The sequence below is a fragment of the Oncorhynchus mykiss genome, chromosome 31 (assembly GCF_013265735.2).
Source record: "Oncorhynchus mykiss isolate Arlee chromosome 31, USDA_OmykA_1.1, whole genome shotgun sequence".
In the NCBI taxonomy this organism is placed as follows: Eukaryota; Metazoa; Chordata; class Actinopteri; order Salmoniformes; family Salmonidae; genus Oncorhynchus; species Oncorhynchus mykiss.
The window spans coordinates 28,153,932-28,170,460 of record NC_050571.1 but is presented as its reverse complement, the minus strand read 5'-3'; the positions used below and the strand labels follow the sequence as shown (position 1 = coordinate 28,170,460).

The 16,529-nt window shown below is 41.5% G+C and overlaps 1 protein-coding gene across 1 annotated transcript; it reads right to left on the bottom strand.

Annotated features, from left to right (window-relative positions):
• Nucleotides 1-6,547: 6,547 nt before the first annotated feature.
• trmt12 (tRNA methyltransferase 12 homolog) lies at nt 6,548-15,040 on the bottom strand. Its single transcript, XM_036970093.1, is given in 11 exon segments — nt 6,548-7,069; nt 7,071-7,329; nt 7,332-7,368; nt 7,453-7,465; nt 7,467-7,504; nt 7,506-7,609; nt 7,735-7,819; nt 7,822-7,846; nt 8,001-8,151; nt 14,668-14,696; nt 14,988-15,040. Coding segments are annotated over 11 exon segments (885 nt in total). The 3' UTR covers nt 6,548-6,978.
• Nucleotides 15,041-16,529: the final 1,489 nt, after the last annotated feature.

The following is a 16,529-nucleotide window of genomic DNA, read 5'->3' as shown; positions in this document are numbered from 1 at the left end:
TTTCCCTAATTCTCTGAGAACGGCAGAAGCAGTGCCAATTCATTATTACCAATAGTTTCCAAAAGTAAATAATCAAACCCCGTTCAAATAATTTTGTAAATAATGCATTATGTCGAGTACTATTAGATTATGGAAATAATGAGCAGCAAAAATGCATTTAATTTAATTTATTTAACCTTTATTTAACCAGGTAAAGCCCATTGAGACCCATAGTCTATTTTTCAAAGGGAGACCTTGAAGGCAGCAACAATCAATACATTACATCATTAAAACATACAACAATACAATACAACATGATCCAGCCTAAAAATAAAAAACATTTACACTCCTCTGTAACAGTCTCCCATCAACATTTAAAATTCATTCAGTGGCACTAACATGGAGTGTAGACTATTCCATGCGTCTGGTGCACAAGAGGAGAAGGCAGTCTTGCCTTATACTGTGAATGTTCTGGGGACTTTAAAACCAGCAACCACCTAGCAGACCGGGTATGGTAACTGCTGGTGGTGAAGGAGACCAGACTACAGAGGTAAAGAGGGAGTTTACCCAAAAGGGCTTTGTAGATAAACACATACAAATGTATCTTTATGCGCATATAAAGTGAGGTCCAACCTACCATTTGGTGCAATAGTGACTTGGCATTTGTAATAAAGCACAAGGATGCATGATAAACAGAGTCCAGTCTCTGTAAGACGGAGGAGGTTGCAAGTCACCATAATCAATTACAGAGAGAAAAGTGGCCTGAACAAGCTTCTTTCTAGCCATAAGCGGGAAGCAAGCCTTATTACGAAAAAAAAAAAAACAATTTCAATTTAAGATTTGTCTCAAGATTATCCACATGAACTTTAAAGGACAACTTGTCATCCAACCAAATACAGTGCCTTGCGAAAGTATTCGGCCCCATTGAACTTTGCGACCTTTTGCCACATTTCAGGCTTCAAACATAAAGATATAAAACTGTATTTTTTTGTGAAGAATCAACAACAAGTGGGACACAATCATGAAGTGGAACGACATTTATTGGATATTTCAAACTTTTTTAACAAATCAAAAACTGAAAAATTGGGTGTGCAAAATTATTCAGCCCCTTTACTTTCAGTGCAGCAAACTCTCTCCAGAAGTTCAGTGAGGATCTCTGAATGATCCAACGTTGACCTAAATGACTAATGATGATAAATACAATCCACCTGTGTGTAATCAAGTCTCCGTATAAATGCACCTGCACTGTGATAGTCTCAGAGGTCCGTTAAAAGCGCAGAGAGCATCATGAAGAACAAGGAACACACCAGGCAGGTCCGAGATACTGTTGTGAAGAAGTTTAAAGCTGGATTTGGATACAAAAAGATTTCCCAAGCTTTAAACATCCCAAGGAGCACTGTGCAAGCGATAATATTGAAATGGAAGGAGTATCAGACCACTGCAAATCTACCAAGACCTGGCCGTCCCTCTAAACTTTCAGCTCATACAAGGAGAAGACTGATCAGAGATGCAGCCAAGAGGCCCATGATCACTCTGGATGAACTGCAGAGATCTACAGCTGAGGTGGGAGACTCTGTCCATAGGACAACAATCAGTCGTATATTGCACAAATCTGGCCTTTATGGAAGAGTGGCAAGAAGAAAGCCATTTCTTAAAGATATCCATAAAAAGTGTTGTTTAAAGTTTGCCACAAGCCACCTGGGAGACACACCAAACATGTGGAAGAAGGTGCTCTGGTCAGATGAAACCAAAATTGAACTTTTTGGCAAGAATGCAAAATGTTATGTTTGGCGTAAAAGCAACACAGCTGAACACACCATCCCCACTGTCAAACATGGTGGTGGCAGCATCATGGTTTGGGCCTGCTTTTCTTCAGCAGGGACAGGGAAGATGGTTAAAATTGATGGGAAGATGGATGGAGCCAAATACAGGACCAGTCTGGAAGAAAACCTGATGGAGTCTGCAAAAGACCTGAGACTGGGACGGAGATTTGTCTTCCAACAAGACAATGATCCAAAACATAAAGCAAAATCTACAATGGAATGGTTCAAAAATAAACATCCAGGTGTTAGAATGGCCAAGTCAAAGTCCAGACCTGAATCCAATCGAGAATCTGTGGAAAGAACTGAAAACTGCTGTTCACAAATGCTCTCCATCCAACCTCACTGAGCTCGAGCTGTTTTGCAAGGAGGAATGGGAAAAAATTTCAGTCTCTCGATGTGCAAAACTGATAGACATACCCCAAGCGACTTACAGCTGTAATCGCAGCAAAAGGTGGCGCTACAAAGTATTAACTTAAGGGGGCTGAATAATTTTGCACGCCCAATTTTTCAGTTTTTGATTTGTTAAAAAAGTTTGAAATATCCAATAAATGTCGTTCCACTTCATGATTGTGTCCCACTTGTTGTTGATTCTTCACAAAAAAATACAGTTTTATATCTTTATGTTTGAAGCCTGAAATGTGGCAAAAGGTTGCAAAGTTCAAGGGGGCCGAATACTTTCGTACCTAGGTTTTTGTAGGATGATACTTTTTCAATGGATAAGCCACCAGATGTGACAATGCTAACGTTCTCTGGCAGAGTTCTAGCTCTGGTAAAGGTCATTCATTTAGTTTTTTGTACATTCAAGACCAGTTTGAGACGATAGTGACTGAAAAGCAGTCTGGAGCTCTTCAACAGCCTGAACCAGAGAAGGAGCACATGGATATATGTATCATCTGCATATAGATGTAACTTTGCTGGTTGCATCCCATTTCCCAAATCATTAATAAAAATTGAGAACAACACAGGAGCTAAAATGGAACCCTGGGGCACACCTCTATTAATCTCAAGAAAGCTAGACTGTGATTGTCAGTATATACACATTGTGTTCTGTCAGAAAGATAGTTCCAAAAACAATTTTCTGCCCCTTCACTCTGACCAATGTTTCTGAGTCTAGCTAGCAACAATTCATGGTCAACTGAATCAAATGCCTTTGATAAATCCACAAACAGAGCAGCACAATGTTGCTTTTTATCAAGTCCATTAATGATGTCATTTGCCACTGCAATAGCAGCAGTTGTGGTGATGTGCCCAGATCTAAAGCCAGACTGAATCCCGCTCAGTATGTTATTTTCAATGAAGAAGTTTTTTAACTGAGTTCACTAGGGAGTCATAGACTTTGGGCAGGATAGGGAGTTTAGAGATAGGACCATAGTTATTAGCATCTGAGGGATCTCCACCCTTTAGCAGTGGGATAACATAAGCTGATTTCCAAATGCTGGGTATGGAATTGGTCTAGAGACTCAAGTTGAAAATATGAGCCACAGGCTCAGTAATAATACCAGCTGGTATCTTTAAGACGTAGGGGGTCCAGATTGTCTGGACCTGCAGACTTTATAGACCTCAGCATAAGACACAGGCTCAAAGTTAAAATGGTTCACATGAGGGCCCATATCATAGTTGACTGTAACAGAGCTTACATTAGAGGCCTGGGCCCCACCATTATCAAAAACTGAACCAGCAGATATGAAATGCTTGTTAAAAACCCCTACAATATCTGCTTTATCCTTCACTTCATTAGAATCCATCCATCATTAAATAGTCAGGAAGGCCAGAGGATACATTAGAACCTGACACTGATTTGATTAGCTTCCAGAACATGGTAGGTTTGTTTAGGTTCTCTGTGACTGCATATAAATAGTCATCTGATTTGGACTTCCTAATCAATCATGTACATTTGTTTCTTAGCACTCTGAAGGAGGCCCAGTCAACAAGAGCATTTGTATGTCTAGCTTGAGCCCAAGATATATTTCTCTTTCTAATTAATTCTGCCAAGTTATCTGAAAAGCAGGGATTGTCCCTTCCACTGAATCTATATTTCTTCACAGGGGGATGCTTATTACAAATCGACACAAATTTCATATAAAAATTGTCCCAGGCAGTGTCAACATTGGGAATCAGACTTACTCTGTCAATATTGTGGTACAGATCATGTAAGAACGCTTGCTCATCAAACTGTCTAAAATGTATTTTAAAAATATAACGGGGTTTGGCTTTGGTCATTTTTTATATTTTTAACACAAGCAATTGCACAGTGATCACTGACATCATTACAGAATATCTAGGTCGATGTGTATTTGTGAGGGGTATTCGTTAGAATAATGTCCAATAGTGTTGATTTGTTAGGTGCTCTGGGATTCGGTCTTGCACAGTAATTAAATGAGCAAGATTCAGAGAGTTACACAGATCTTTAAAAGAGTCTGATACAGATATAAGCATGTCTCAGTTCAAATATAAAAGAATGAATTCAGAGTCATTTAACTTGTGCAGGACATCAGAAAGAGAGTTAAGTGCGTCTCCCGATGCCGATGCCGGTCTGTAGCAGCCGAGGGCGGTCGGTAGCAGCCGAGGGCGGTCTGTAGCAGCCGAGGGCAGTCTGTGGCAGCCGGTGGCGGTCTGTAGCAGCCGAGGGCAGTCTGTAGCAGCCGAGGGCAGTCTGTAGCAGCTGAGGGCGGTCTGTAGTAGCCTACTACAGTGATGTGGGAGTCTTTATATACGTTCACTTTAATAACTGCAACCAATTCACAATGAATTTCAAGTTAGCTATTGAAGAAAAAAAAATGTTTTTGTGTGTGTGATTATACAGTAGGCTTAGTAGCCCTTATTTTATGCAAATATTTATTCCTATGGTTACAATATTTATAAAGACATTTTACAAATGTGTCCCAAGAGTGGCATCATACAGGCTATACTTGGCAAGTCAGTCATTTTTATTTAACTAGGCAAGTCAGTTAAGAACAAATTTCTATTTACAATGACGGCATACCAAAAGGCAAAAAGCCTCCTGCGGGGATGAGGCTGGGATAACATTTTTTTTTGTAAGAAATGCAAATATAGGACAAAACACACATCATGACAAGAGTGACAACACAACACTACTTAAAGAGAGACCTAAGACAACAACATAGCATGGCAGCAACACATGACAACACAGCATGGTAGCAACACAACATGGCAGCAGCACAAAACATGGAACAAACATTACTGGGCACAGACAACAGCACAACGTGCAAGAAGGTAGAGACAAAAATACACTGCTCAAAAAAATAAAGGGAACACTAAAGTAACACATCCTAGATCTGAATGAATGAAATATTCTTACATAGTTGAATGTGCTGACAACAAAATCACCCAAAAATTATCAATGGAAATCAAATGTATCAACCCATGGAGGTCTGGATTTGGAGTCACACTCAAAATTAAAGTGGAAAACCACACTACAGGCTGATCCAACTTTGATGTAATGTCCTTAAAACAAGTCAAAATGAGGCTCAGTAGTGTGTGTGGCCTCCACGTGTCTGTATGACCTCTCTACAACGCCTGGGCATGCTCCTGATGAGGCGGCGGATGGTCTCCTGAGGGATCTCCTCCCAGACCTGGACTAAAGCATCTGCCAAATCCTGGACAGTCTGTGGTGCAACGTGGCGTTGGCGGATGGAGCGAGACATGATGTCCCAGATGTGCTCAATTGGATTCAGGTCTGGGGAACGGGCGGGCCAGTCCATAGCATTAATGCCTTCCTCTTGCAGGAACTGCTGACACACTTCAGCCACATGAGGTCTAGCATTGTCTTGCATTAGAAGGAACCCAGGGCCAACCGCACCAGCATATGGTCTCACAAGGGGTCTGAGGATCTCATCTCGGTACCTAATGGCAGTCAGGCTACCTCTGGCGAGCACATGGAGGGCTGTGCGGCTCCCCAAAGAAATGCCACCCCACACCATGACTGACCCGCCGCCAAACCGGTCATGCTGGAGGATGTTGCAGGCAGCAGAACGTTCTCCACGGCGTCTCCAGACTCTGTCACGTCTGTCACGTGCTCAGTGTGAACCTGCTTTCATCTGTGAAGAGCACAGGGCGCCAGTGGCGAATTTGCCAATCTTGGTGTTCTCTGGCAAATGCCAAACGACCTGCACGGTGTTGGGCTGTAAGCACAACCCCCACCTGTGGACGTCGGGCCCTCATACCACCCTCATGGAGTCTGTTTCTGACCGTTTGAGCAGACACATGCACATTTGTGGCCTGCTGGAGGTCATTTTGCAGGGCTCTGGCAGTGCTCCTCCTGCTCCTCCTTGCACAAAGGCGGAGGTAGCGGTCCTGCTGCTGGGTTGTCACCTGATGTACTGGCCTGTCTCCTGGTAGCGCCTCCATGCTCTGGACACTACGCTGACAGACACAGCAAACCTTCTTGCCACAGCTCGCATTGATGTGCCATCCTGGATGAGCTGCACTACCTGAGCCACTTGTGTGGGTTGTAGACTCCGTCTCATGCTACCACTAGAGTGAAAGCACCGCCAGCATTCAAAAGTGACCAAAACATCAGCCTGGAAGCATAGGAACTGAGAAGTGGTCTGTGGTCCCCACCTGCAGAACCACTCCTTTATTGGGGGTGTCTTGCTAATTGCCTATAATTTCCACCTGTTGTCTATTCCATTTGCACAACAGCATGTGAAATTTATTGTCAATCAGTGTTGCTTCCTAAGTGGACAGTTTGATTTCACAGAAGTGTGATTGACTTGGAGTTACATTGTGTTGTTTAAGTGTTCCCTTTATTTTTTTGAGCAGTGTACATCACACAAAGCAGCCAGAGTCATTGCATGTATAAACATTTGTAAAATCAGTTGTACAACAACCGGTAAACAACAGTTTCATTTTATAAACCTATAAACCATGTTTTTCTTTAAAAAAAACTCAATTCTGATTAATTTAAATTAGTGTGCAAAATTTATTAATAGACACAAATGGCAGAGTACGCCAGATGGACTGGTCCATTTTTAGCCTAGTGGGCCAGTCTAATTTGGGTTGTTGTGCGCAAAATTCTCATTATTTTGCTAATTATGGGGGCCTCAAGGTGATAAAAATGGGCCGGTGTGTTAGAAAGGGGCGATTTTTGGTCCCAGTCCGCCACTGGTACGACTACACAAATAAGAGTCATGCTACAGTCCTGTATTTTGTCTCCTCAGAGTGGCCTGCATTCTAAGAATAGTACTACATGGTGAATGTGAGGTGCGTATGACTTGACATGCTCAATATGCTGGACGCCAGTCCAGAGTGATGTCCTGCAGTAGAGAGGCAATGTGGATGTCTGTGTCCTTTGTCCAGGCACCCCAAACTTCTCTGTCACTCCCCTTAGGAGACACCTCTTCTTGGTCTCCTCCAGAAATGTCCACTCTCTCCATGACAGGAACAGAGGAAGTGTCACAGTCTGTAATATGATGTGGTGCGGTAACATTCTGGTGAATATGCAACATGCCACCGGTCCTTTTCCTCAGTAGTCGACAGGCAACAGGCCAGCCACCCGCAGAGCTGGACCCAAATTCACCCGGTCAGCCAGGTTACACAATGGGAGCTGGAAAAACACCCAAAACGATTATTCTCAGATCACATAAACTGGTTGAGTTCTGATCTCCAGTATAAAGATGTTGTTCCTTACTTGCCGGTTGTCTCTCGTGGTCGGTGCAGTCATGCCACACTCCATTTAACTCCCAAGTTTCTTTGCAGGGCTTCCACGGCATCTGGGTTCCACTCACAAGCATGAACATGGCTGGCCCCCGCATGCACCATGACTGGGATAGTTAAGTAGCCAATACCTAATAAAGAATAACAATAAGGAATAACAATATAATCCTATAGTGCTAAATGATGCATAGATTATGAATATCTTCTGTAATTCATGGATAATATACACAGATATGTACAAGATGTATTTTCTTACCTGCATATAAATCCACCACAGTCTCCCCACTGCAGTTGAATGAGGCAACCCTGAGCTTCTCTGTGATGTTGCCAGCAGAGAACATGCGCACCTGGTCACATCAAACTCATCCCTCAAAGAAGGTTGTAAAACATGACAAAACAATTGGACAAGGAGTACATAACATGCAACTATTCCATTGAGACTACAAAGTAACACTTCTGGTACCATTTTGTTTTAAAGAATACTGGTAGTGATGTCATTGAAAGGGTTAAAGGAGTCATTACCTGATATTGTTGTCTACATGTGTCACCCAGCTGTCCTCTCCAACTAGCATGGTCACTACCGGAGTTCTTAATCCATCCTTGGAGATTCAAGCTATCTTTGACAAATGTCCTGCACCCAGTGCTTGGGCCACTGCTGGCCACAAATCTGGACCTGTAACAGATGCATTGGAATTAACACACACACACTAAACCCATACAGAACGTAAAATTAGGCCTGTATCAATATGATAACAGTTTGTATGCTATACTATAGCATACCTGTTTTCTTCCATACTGGCTGAGAAAAAGTGTTTTCCCCCTAAGACCACCAAGTATCCGTGGCGCTGGCCACCGTGATGCATATCATCTCTCAGATCCTCAGTCCATCTCTCACAATGGGATTCTAGTAGGTCCTATAAGACATTCACCAGCTTGTCACTGCTTGAGATCCTCCTCTCTCTCTTTGACAGCAGAGGAGCCTGTTGCATAGAGAAAAGCAGAACAATTACAGCAAATTGTTAGATTTCAATCCAAAAAGTCAATGAAGCTAGAGATCAGTAGATGATTAAGACTATGCATATGGGTTGTTCCATTTGATTTTAATCGAACCTCTTTTCATTTGAACAAAAAACTTTCCATACATATTTGCCTATGGTGGAAAGTGAGTGACTTTTTGAACCTGAATCCCAACACATTCAGGAGATAAAGGTGCCCAAAGTTGACCCATTTTGCATACACGACCATACGACGAGAAATCCATGTCTGCATCACTGGAAAATATAAAACGGTTGAGTTGAAAAAAAGTTTTTTAATAAAAATTGTAATTTAACCTTTAAGGTCAAACTCAGATTTGTTTCCATTTTCCGCATATCTTGTAGCTTAGACCCTATTTTACATCATCTGGGGTGTTTGTCTTGTGTCCGCCATCGGTTAAGACACAACATACATATTATATATAAGATAAGAAAGAGTATGGAAAGTTTGTTGAAATCATAAGGGGTGTGGTCAAAAAGTGCTTAAAACCAAAATGGAACCACCCCTACATATTGGACATTGTCAGAAAGGTAGAAAGAGGTTTTACTGGCTGGTGTGTTTATGGATATATTCAATCGCTCCCTATCCCAGTCTGCTTTCCCCACATGCTTCAAGATGGCCACCACTGTTCCTGTTCCCAAGAAGGCAAAGGTAACTGAACTACAGTTGAAATCTGAAGTTTAGATACACCTTAGCCAAATACATTTAAATTCAGTTTTTCACAATTCCTGACATTTAATCCTAGTAAAAATTCCCTGTCTTAGGTCAGTTAGGATCACCACTTTATTTTAAGAATGTGAAATGTCAGAATAACAGTAGAAATATTTATTTCAGCTTGTATTTCTTTCATCACATTCCCAGTGGGTCAGAAGTTTACATACACTCAATTCGTAATTGGTAGCATTGCCTTTAATTTGATTAACTTGGGTCAAACGTTTTGAGTAGCCTTCCACAAGCTTCCCACAATAGGTTTGGTGAATTTTGGCCCATTCTTCCTGACAGAGCTGGTGTAACTGAGTCCGGTTTGTAGGTCTCCTTGCGCACACATGCTTTTTCAGTTCTGCCCACACATTTTCTATAGGATTGAGGTCAAGGCTTTGTGATGGCCACTCCAATACCTTGACTTTGTCCTTAAGCCATTTTGCCACAACTTTAGAAGTATGCTTGTGGTCATTGTCCGTTTGGAAGACCCATTTGCGACCAAGCTTTAACTTCCTGACTGATGTCTTGAGATGTTGCTTCAATATATCCGCATAATTTTCCTCCCTCATGATGCCATCTATTTTGGAAAGTGCACCAGTCCCTCCTGCAGCAAAGAACCCCCACAACATGATGGCCAAACAGTTATATTTTTGTTTCATCAGACCAGCGGACATTTCTTCAAAAAGTACGATCTTTGTCTCCATGTGCAGTTGCAAACCATAGTCTGGCTTTTTTATGGCGGTTTTGGAGCAGTGGCTTCTTCCTTGCTGAGCGGCCTTTCAGGATATGTCGATATAGGACTCGTTTTACTGTGGATATAGATACTGTTGTACCTGTTTCCTCCAGCATCTTCACAAGGTATTCTGCTGTTGTTCTGGGATTGATTTCCACTTTTCGCACCAAAGTACATTCATCTCTAGGAGACAGAACACATCTCCTTCCTGAGTGGTATGACAGCTGCGTGGTCCCATATACTCGCGTACTATTGTTTGTACAGGTGAACGTGGTACCTTCAGGCGTTTGAAATTTCTCCCAAGGATGAACCAGACTTGTGGAGGTCTAGAATTTGTTTTCTGAGGTCTTGGCTGATTTCTTTAGATTTTCCCATGATGTCAAGCAAAGAGGCACTGATTTTGAAGGTAGGCCTTGAAATGCATCCACAGGTACACCTCCAATTGACTCAAATGATATCAATTACCCTATCAGAAGCTTCTAAAGCCATGACGTCATTTTCTGGAATTTCCCAAGCTGTTTAAAGGCACAGTCAACTTAGTGTATGTAAACTTCTGACCCACTGGAATTGTGATACAGTGAAATAATCTGTATGTAAACAATTGTTGGAAAAATTACTTGTGTCATGCACAAAGTATATGTCCTAACCGACTTGCCAAAAACAGGAAATTTGTGGAGTGGTTGAAAAAACGAATTTTAATGACTCCAACCTAAGTGTGTGTAAATTTCCGACTTCAACTGTAAATGACTACCGCCCCGTAGCACTCACTTCTGTCATCATGAAGTGCTTTGAGAGACTAATAAAATATCATATCACCTCCACCTTACTGGCCACCCTAGACCCACTTCAGTTTGCATACCGCCCTAACAGGTCCACAGACGATGCAATCTCCATCACACTGGCCTATCCCATCTGGATAAGAGGAATACCTATGTAAGAATGCTGTTCACTAACTACAGCTCAGTATTCAACACCATAGTACCCTCCAAGCTTATCATCAAGCTGGAGGCCCTGGGTCTCAACCTCACCTTGAGCAATTGGGTCCAGGTCTTTCTGACAGGCTGCCACCAGGTGGTGAAGGTAGGAAACAACATCTCCCCCTCGCTGACCCTCAACACTGGGGCCCCACAAGGGTGCGTGCTCAGGCCCCTCCTGTACTCCCTGTTCACCCACGACTGCATGGCCATGCACGCCTCCAACTCAATCATCAAGTTTGCAGACGACACAACAGTAGTGGGCTTGATTACCAACAACGACGAGACAGCCTACAAGAAGGAGGTGAGGGCACTCGGAGTGTGGTGTCAGAAAAATAACCTCTCACTCAACGTCAACAAAACAAAAGAGATGATCGTGGACTTCAGGAAACAGCAAAGGGAGCACCCCCCTATCTACATCGAAGGGACAGCAGTGGAGAAAGTTTCAAGTTCCTCAGTGTACACATCAACGACAAACTTAAATGGTCCACCCACACAGACAGTGTGGTGAAGAAGGCGCAACAGCACCTCTTCAACCTCAGGAGGCTGAAGAAATTTGGCTTGTCACCCAAAACCCTGACTAACTTCTACAGATCCACATCCTGTCGAGAGAGCATCCTGTCAGACTGTATCATACCGCAAGGTTGCGGTCTGCACAACGCATCACCGGGGGCAAACTATCTGCCCTCCATGACACCTATAGCACCCGATGTCACAGGAAGGCAAAAAAGATAATCAAAGACAACAACCACTGGACCCACTGCCAATTCACACCACTACCATCCAAAAGGCGAGGTCAGTACAGGCGCATCAAAGACTTGACTGAGAGTCTGAAGAATAGCTTCTATCTCAAGGCCATCAGACTGCTAAACAGTAATCACTTAACTCAGCAGAGGCTGCTGCCTACATAGAGACCCAATCACTGGCCACTTTAACAAATTGATCACTAGTCACTTTAACAATGCCACTTTAATAATGTTTACATATCTTACATTACACAAAGTATATAATACAGTATATGCATATGATATCTAGTTGCACCTTTCCTATGCCGCTCGGTCATGGCTTATCCATATATTTAAATGTACATATTCTCATTCACCCCTTTTAGATTTGTGTGTATTAGGTAGTTGTTGGGGAATTGTTTGATTACTTGTTAGATATTTCTGCACTGCTGGAACCAGAAGCACAAGCATTTCACTACACTCGCATTAACATCTGCTAACCATGTGTATATGACCAACATAATTTGATTTCTCCGCCCAAAATCTGAGAGTAAAGTAACATGTCGGAAACAAAATGTCACGACAATCCTGATAGAAACAGCGAATTTATCAGTTAACTTTCCAAATGTAGACAAAAAAATATTCTAGACAAGCTGGGATATTTTTTGTCGGTAAAATTAGGTATGCGAGAAATGGCGGTAGAAAGCCTTTATGCACAACTATTTATATAACAACAATAATATCTAAGTAAACTTGGGAGTTACCAATGATATGTTGTGCGGTCCTCCCAGGAACTCAGGAAAGCATGCAGTTTATTAGGCTTCAGATTAAATATGTTGTGATGAACTTCACAGGATGGTGAACAGTGATGAGCTTGATGCATCTTTTCAATAAATATCGAGTGTCTTATTCTGGTGATATTATGATCGACGCTTGGCTAAAACGTATATTCTGCGCCCAATACGTGTGTGGTTTAGACCCAGTGGCCTGGCGCCCCCTGGAGGAGAATATAGTAAAGCCGTACAGGCTCCAAGATCTGGTATATTTCAACATCTCAATCAAAAAAGCTAAACTCACCTTTGACCCTATCATCACGCAAATGCTTACAGTATGGCGTTCAATGGGGATCAATTGCAAATATATTATTAATCACCCCCATATTATTTATTTTATTTTCAATCCCAGCCCCTGTCCCCGCAGGAGGCCTTTTGGTAGGCGTCATTGTAAATAACAATTTGTTTTTAACTGACTTGCCTAGTTAAATAAAGGTTAAATAAAAAAAATATGCCATTGTTTAATAATGACAGTCTCATTTTGGGTGGCCAGCCTATATGTTTTCCAGCTTGAGGGGGGAATTCATACTCTCTCTGACATTGTGGACAGTTGAAACCTACATGCGTTCCAAGACATGAAAAAGCAATACCATCTGCCTGGTTTTCATTTTTATTTTATTTGCAGCTTCGTTCTGCTCTAAGTGCTTATGGAGTACGTTGGGGATCTGATCATCTCACCCTATCCACAAAATAATAATGGCATGGGTAAGGGCAGTCTCCAAATTATATATATCAATCAAACGTATTTATAAAGCCATTTTTACATCAGCCGATGTCACAAAGTGCTGTACAGAAACACAGCCTAAAACCCCAAACAGCAAGCAATGCAGATGTAGAAGCACGATGGCTATGAAAAACTCCCTAGAAAAGCAGGAACCTAGGAAGAAACCTAGAGAGGAACCAGGCTCTGAGGGGAGGCCAGTCCTCTTCTGGCTGTGCCAGGTGGAGATTATAACAGTACATGACCAAGATGTTCAAACGTTCATAGATGACTAGCATGGTAAAATAATAATAATCACAGTGGCTGTAGAGGGTGCAACAGGTCAGCACCTCAGGAGTAAATGTTCAGGTGGCTTTTCATAGTCGATCATTTAGAGTTAGAGACAGCAGGTGCGGTAGCGAGAGAGAGAGAGAGAGAGTCGAAAACAGCATGTTCGAGACAAGGTAGCACGTCCGGTGAACAGGACGCGCTACCTTGTCCCGAACCAGCATGGTATATATTCCTATTCAAACCAACATATTACCAATCTATTAACAATGGAACAAAGATATACCAGCAGTAGATATTAACTGGAGTACTGTCTGGTCCAACATCATATTCTCATCAGGAACCCAAATGACTCACTACAATTTTGCCACATGAGTTATGCGACTCCTAAACAACTTTTCCAGATTAACATAAACTCAACCCCTGTCTGTATGCTCTGCCCCCAGGGTACTCCTGGCACATTTGTGTGACTAAACTGCACACTTTAGAGTGACCTTTTATTGTCTCAAGCGCAAGGTGCACCTGTGTAATAATCATGCTGTTTAATCAGCATGTTGATATTCCACAGCCTGTCAGGTGGATGGATTATCTTGGCAAAGAAGAAATGCTCACTAACAGGGATGTAAACACAATTCCACACAATTTGAGAGACATAAGCTTTTTGTGCATATGAGAGGGGGAGGAGGAAGGGGGGGTACATGTCCCTTGGTTTGTTTGTTTGTTTGTTTGTCACAAAAACAACAAGAAATCTTGCTCTTTTGTCCATAATAATTTCCTCATGTAAGCTACAACTGCACTGTATACTGAAAAAAAAACATCAGTAGAGTTGAAAATGAGATGGAAACCCATTTAACTTCTATTTTTTACAGCAACGATTGTTGTAATGTACACTACGTCACCAAGCAAAGCCTTTTTTAGCAATAAATGTCAGTTTGATGCAAACACCCCTCTGGTGGGAGAATATATTGTTTTTATGCAGATTTTAGAATATTTGCATGAAAATCTGTCGCCAAGTGGATGGAAACCTAGACACTGTTACCTAGCTACCTAGCTAATGAGACTGTCGAATTTGGTCAACAACAAAAAAGCTTTCTAATTTGCTACGTGAGGCTTATTTGATTGAATATACGTTTTGTAATGGTTAGGTTGTTACAAATGCACAGACATAAGTGGACGCACGTGGCATTTTGGCAACTTACCTGAAAACGACTTGATATTGGAGTTTTGCCTGTTGTCATAGAGATAGATGATAGAGATACATGATTATCCAATAAGACATTTCAGCATGGACATTGTCATTAAGGGCTTCCACCATTTTAAAGTAGTCAACTACTGAACTGGGAGCAATCAGCCAATGAAGAAGAAAATGTACTACTTTAAAATGGAGACAGCCTCAATGGCTCTGCCCATGCTGTCACAGACACTATAATTGTACAGATACAAAGATGAGTTCTCTCTCTCTCTGTATGTATGTATGGCTGGCATACATATGACCACTCTTTGGCTAGAATGGTCCCACCTGATTTCGCCTCCTCCCACCTGCATTCCATCTTTGAGGACATGTACTTCCATTGTTAGAAAGGTCACTCTAATACAGGGATGGGAAACTTTGATGTGTGTGGGGGCCACAAAAAAACTAAACTCATTAGGGGCCGCAGTGGCTCTTGGGTCTGCGTACCACTAACATGAGCTAATTGAGTGACTGCTGATGCGCAACCAAATTTCAAAATTACACCTTGTATATTCTATTATTCTAACTCTCAATAGTAAGTTGATACTCAACTGAGTTCCTAAAAAAAATAAAACACTTTTATTTTTTGGTCCACTGTCCTACAAAAGGGGGCCAAAATGCCCAGTTGCCCATCCTTGCTCTAATATCTTGTCAATATAATAGACAATATTTGACATTGTGCATCCTCCTTATAGCTGCCATTACCTGGATCCTCACAGTTTCCCATGTGCTGCCAGTGGTACACTCTGTTTTGGAGATCAAGCTGTGGTAGGTAGAATGGTATGATTGGCAGGGTCACTGTCCTAGCAGAGTGTTTTTGCATGCAGAACCTAAGGTTCAGAACACCTTGTGCCTGCAAATGTTTATTTTGTAAAGGTCATTACAAAGGAAATACATAGTTAGCAACAGAAGAGACAGAAAAACAAGCCATCCAGTCAAGACATGCAAATAAAAAGTAGGCTAGCTAGCTAGCTTCCAGAAATTGGGAATAGCTAGGTAGCTAACTGCACTGTTGTGCATGACGTTGTAGCACCCTCAGAGATGGTCAGTGGTGGAAAAAGTACCCAATTCTCATACTTGAGTAAAAGTTCAGATACCTTAATAGAAAATGACTCAAGTAAAAGTGAGTCACCCAGTAAAATACTACTTGTGTAAAAGTCTTTAAAGTGTTTGGTTTTAAATACACTTAAGTATCAAAAGTAACTGTAATTGCTAAAATATACTTAAGTCTCAAAAGTAAAATATTATAATTTCAAATTCTCCCCAGAGATATCACAAAACATGAAAATAACGATGCAGGAGCAAGTTGAATATGGTGACTGTTTTCCTTAGCCCTTTCCAGCTTGCGGTGACCATTTTTGGAGTGTCAAACGCTAACGAAAAAGAAGGAACCGTTGTAATGAACACTTATGAGAATGGAGGACTGAATTTTCTGGATTTTACTACTTTAAATAATACTTTTAAGATCAATTGGATAAAACAATTCCTAAGAAGACCCACTTCTATCTGGAATTTTATTCCTCATCATGTCTTCTCTACTTTTAGTGGCCTTAACTTCATGTTGTTTTGCAATTATAATATTGACAAAGTTACAGTGAAACTTTCTGCTTTTCATCGGCAGGTTTTCTTGTCATGGTCCTTAATTTAAAAACACAATTTTTCTCCACACAGATATTATATATGGAATAATCGGGATATATTGTATAAAAATACCTCTCTGTTTTTAGAATATTGGTTCCGAAATAATATCCTATTGGTGAGCCAACTGGTAAATGCAGAGGGTCTTTTACTCAGTTGTAAAGAATTCTTATCACTTTACAAGGTCCCTGT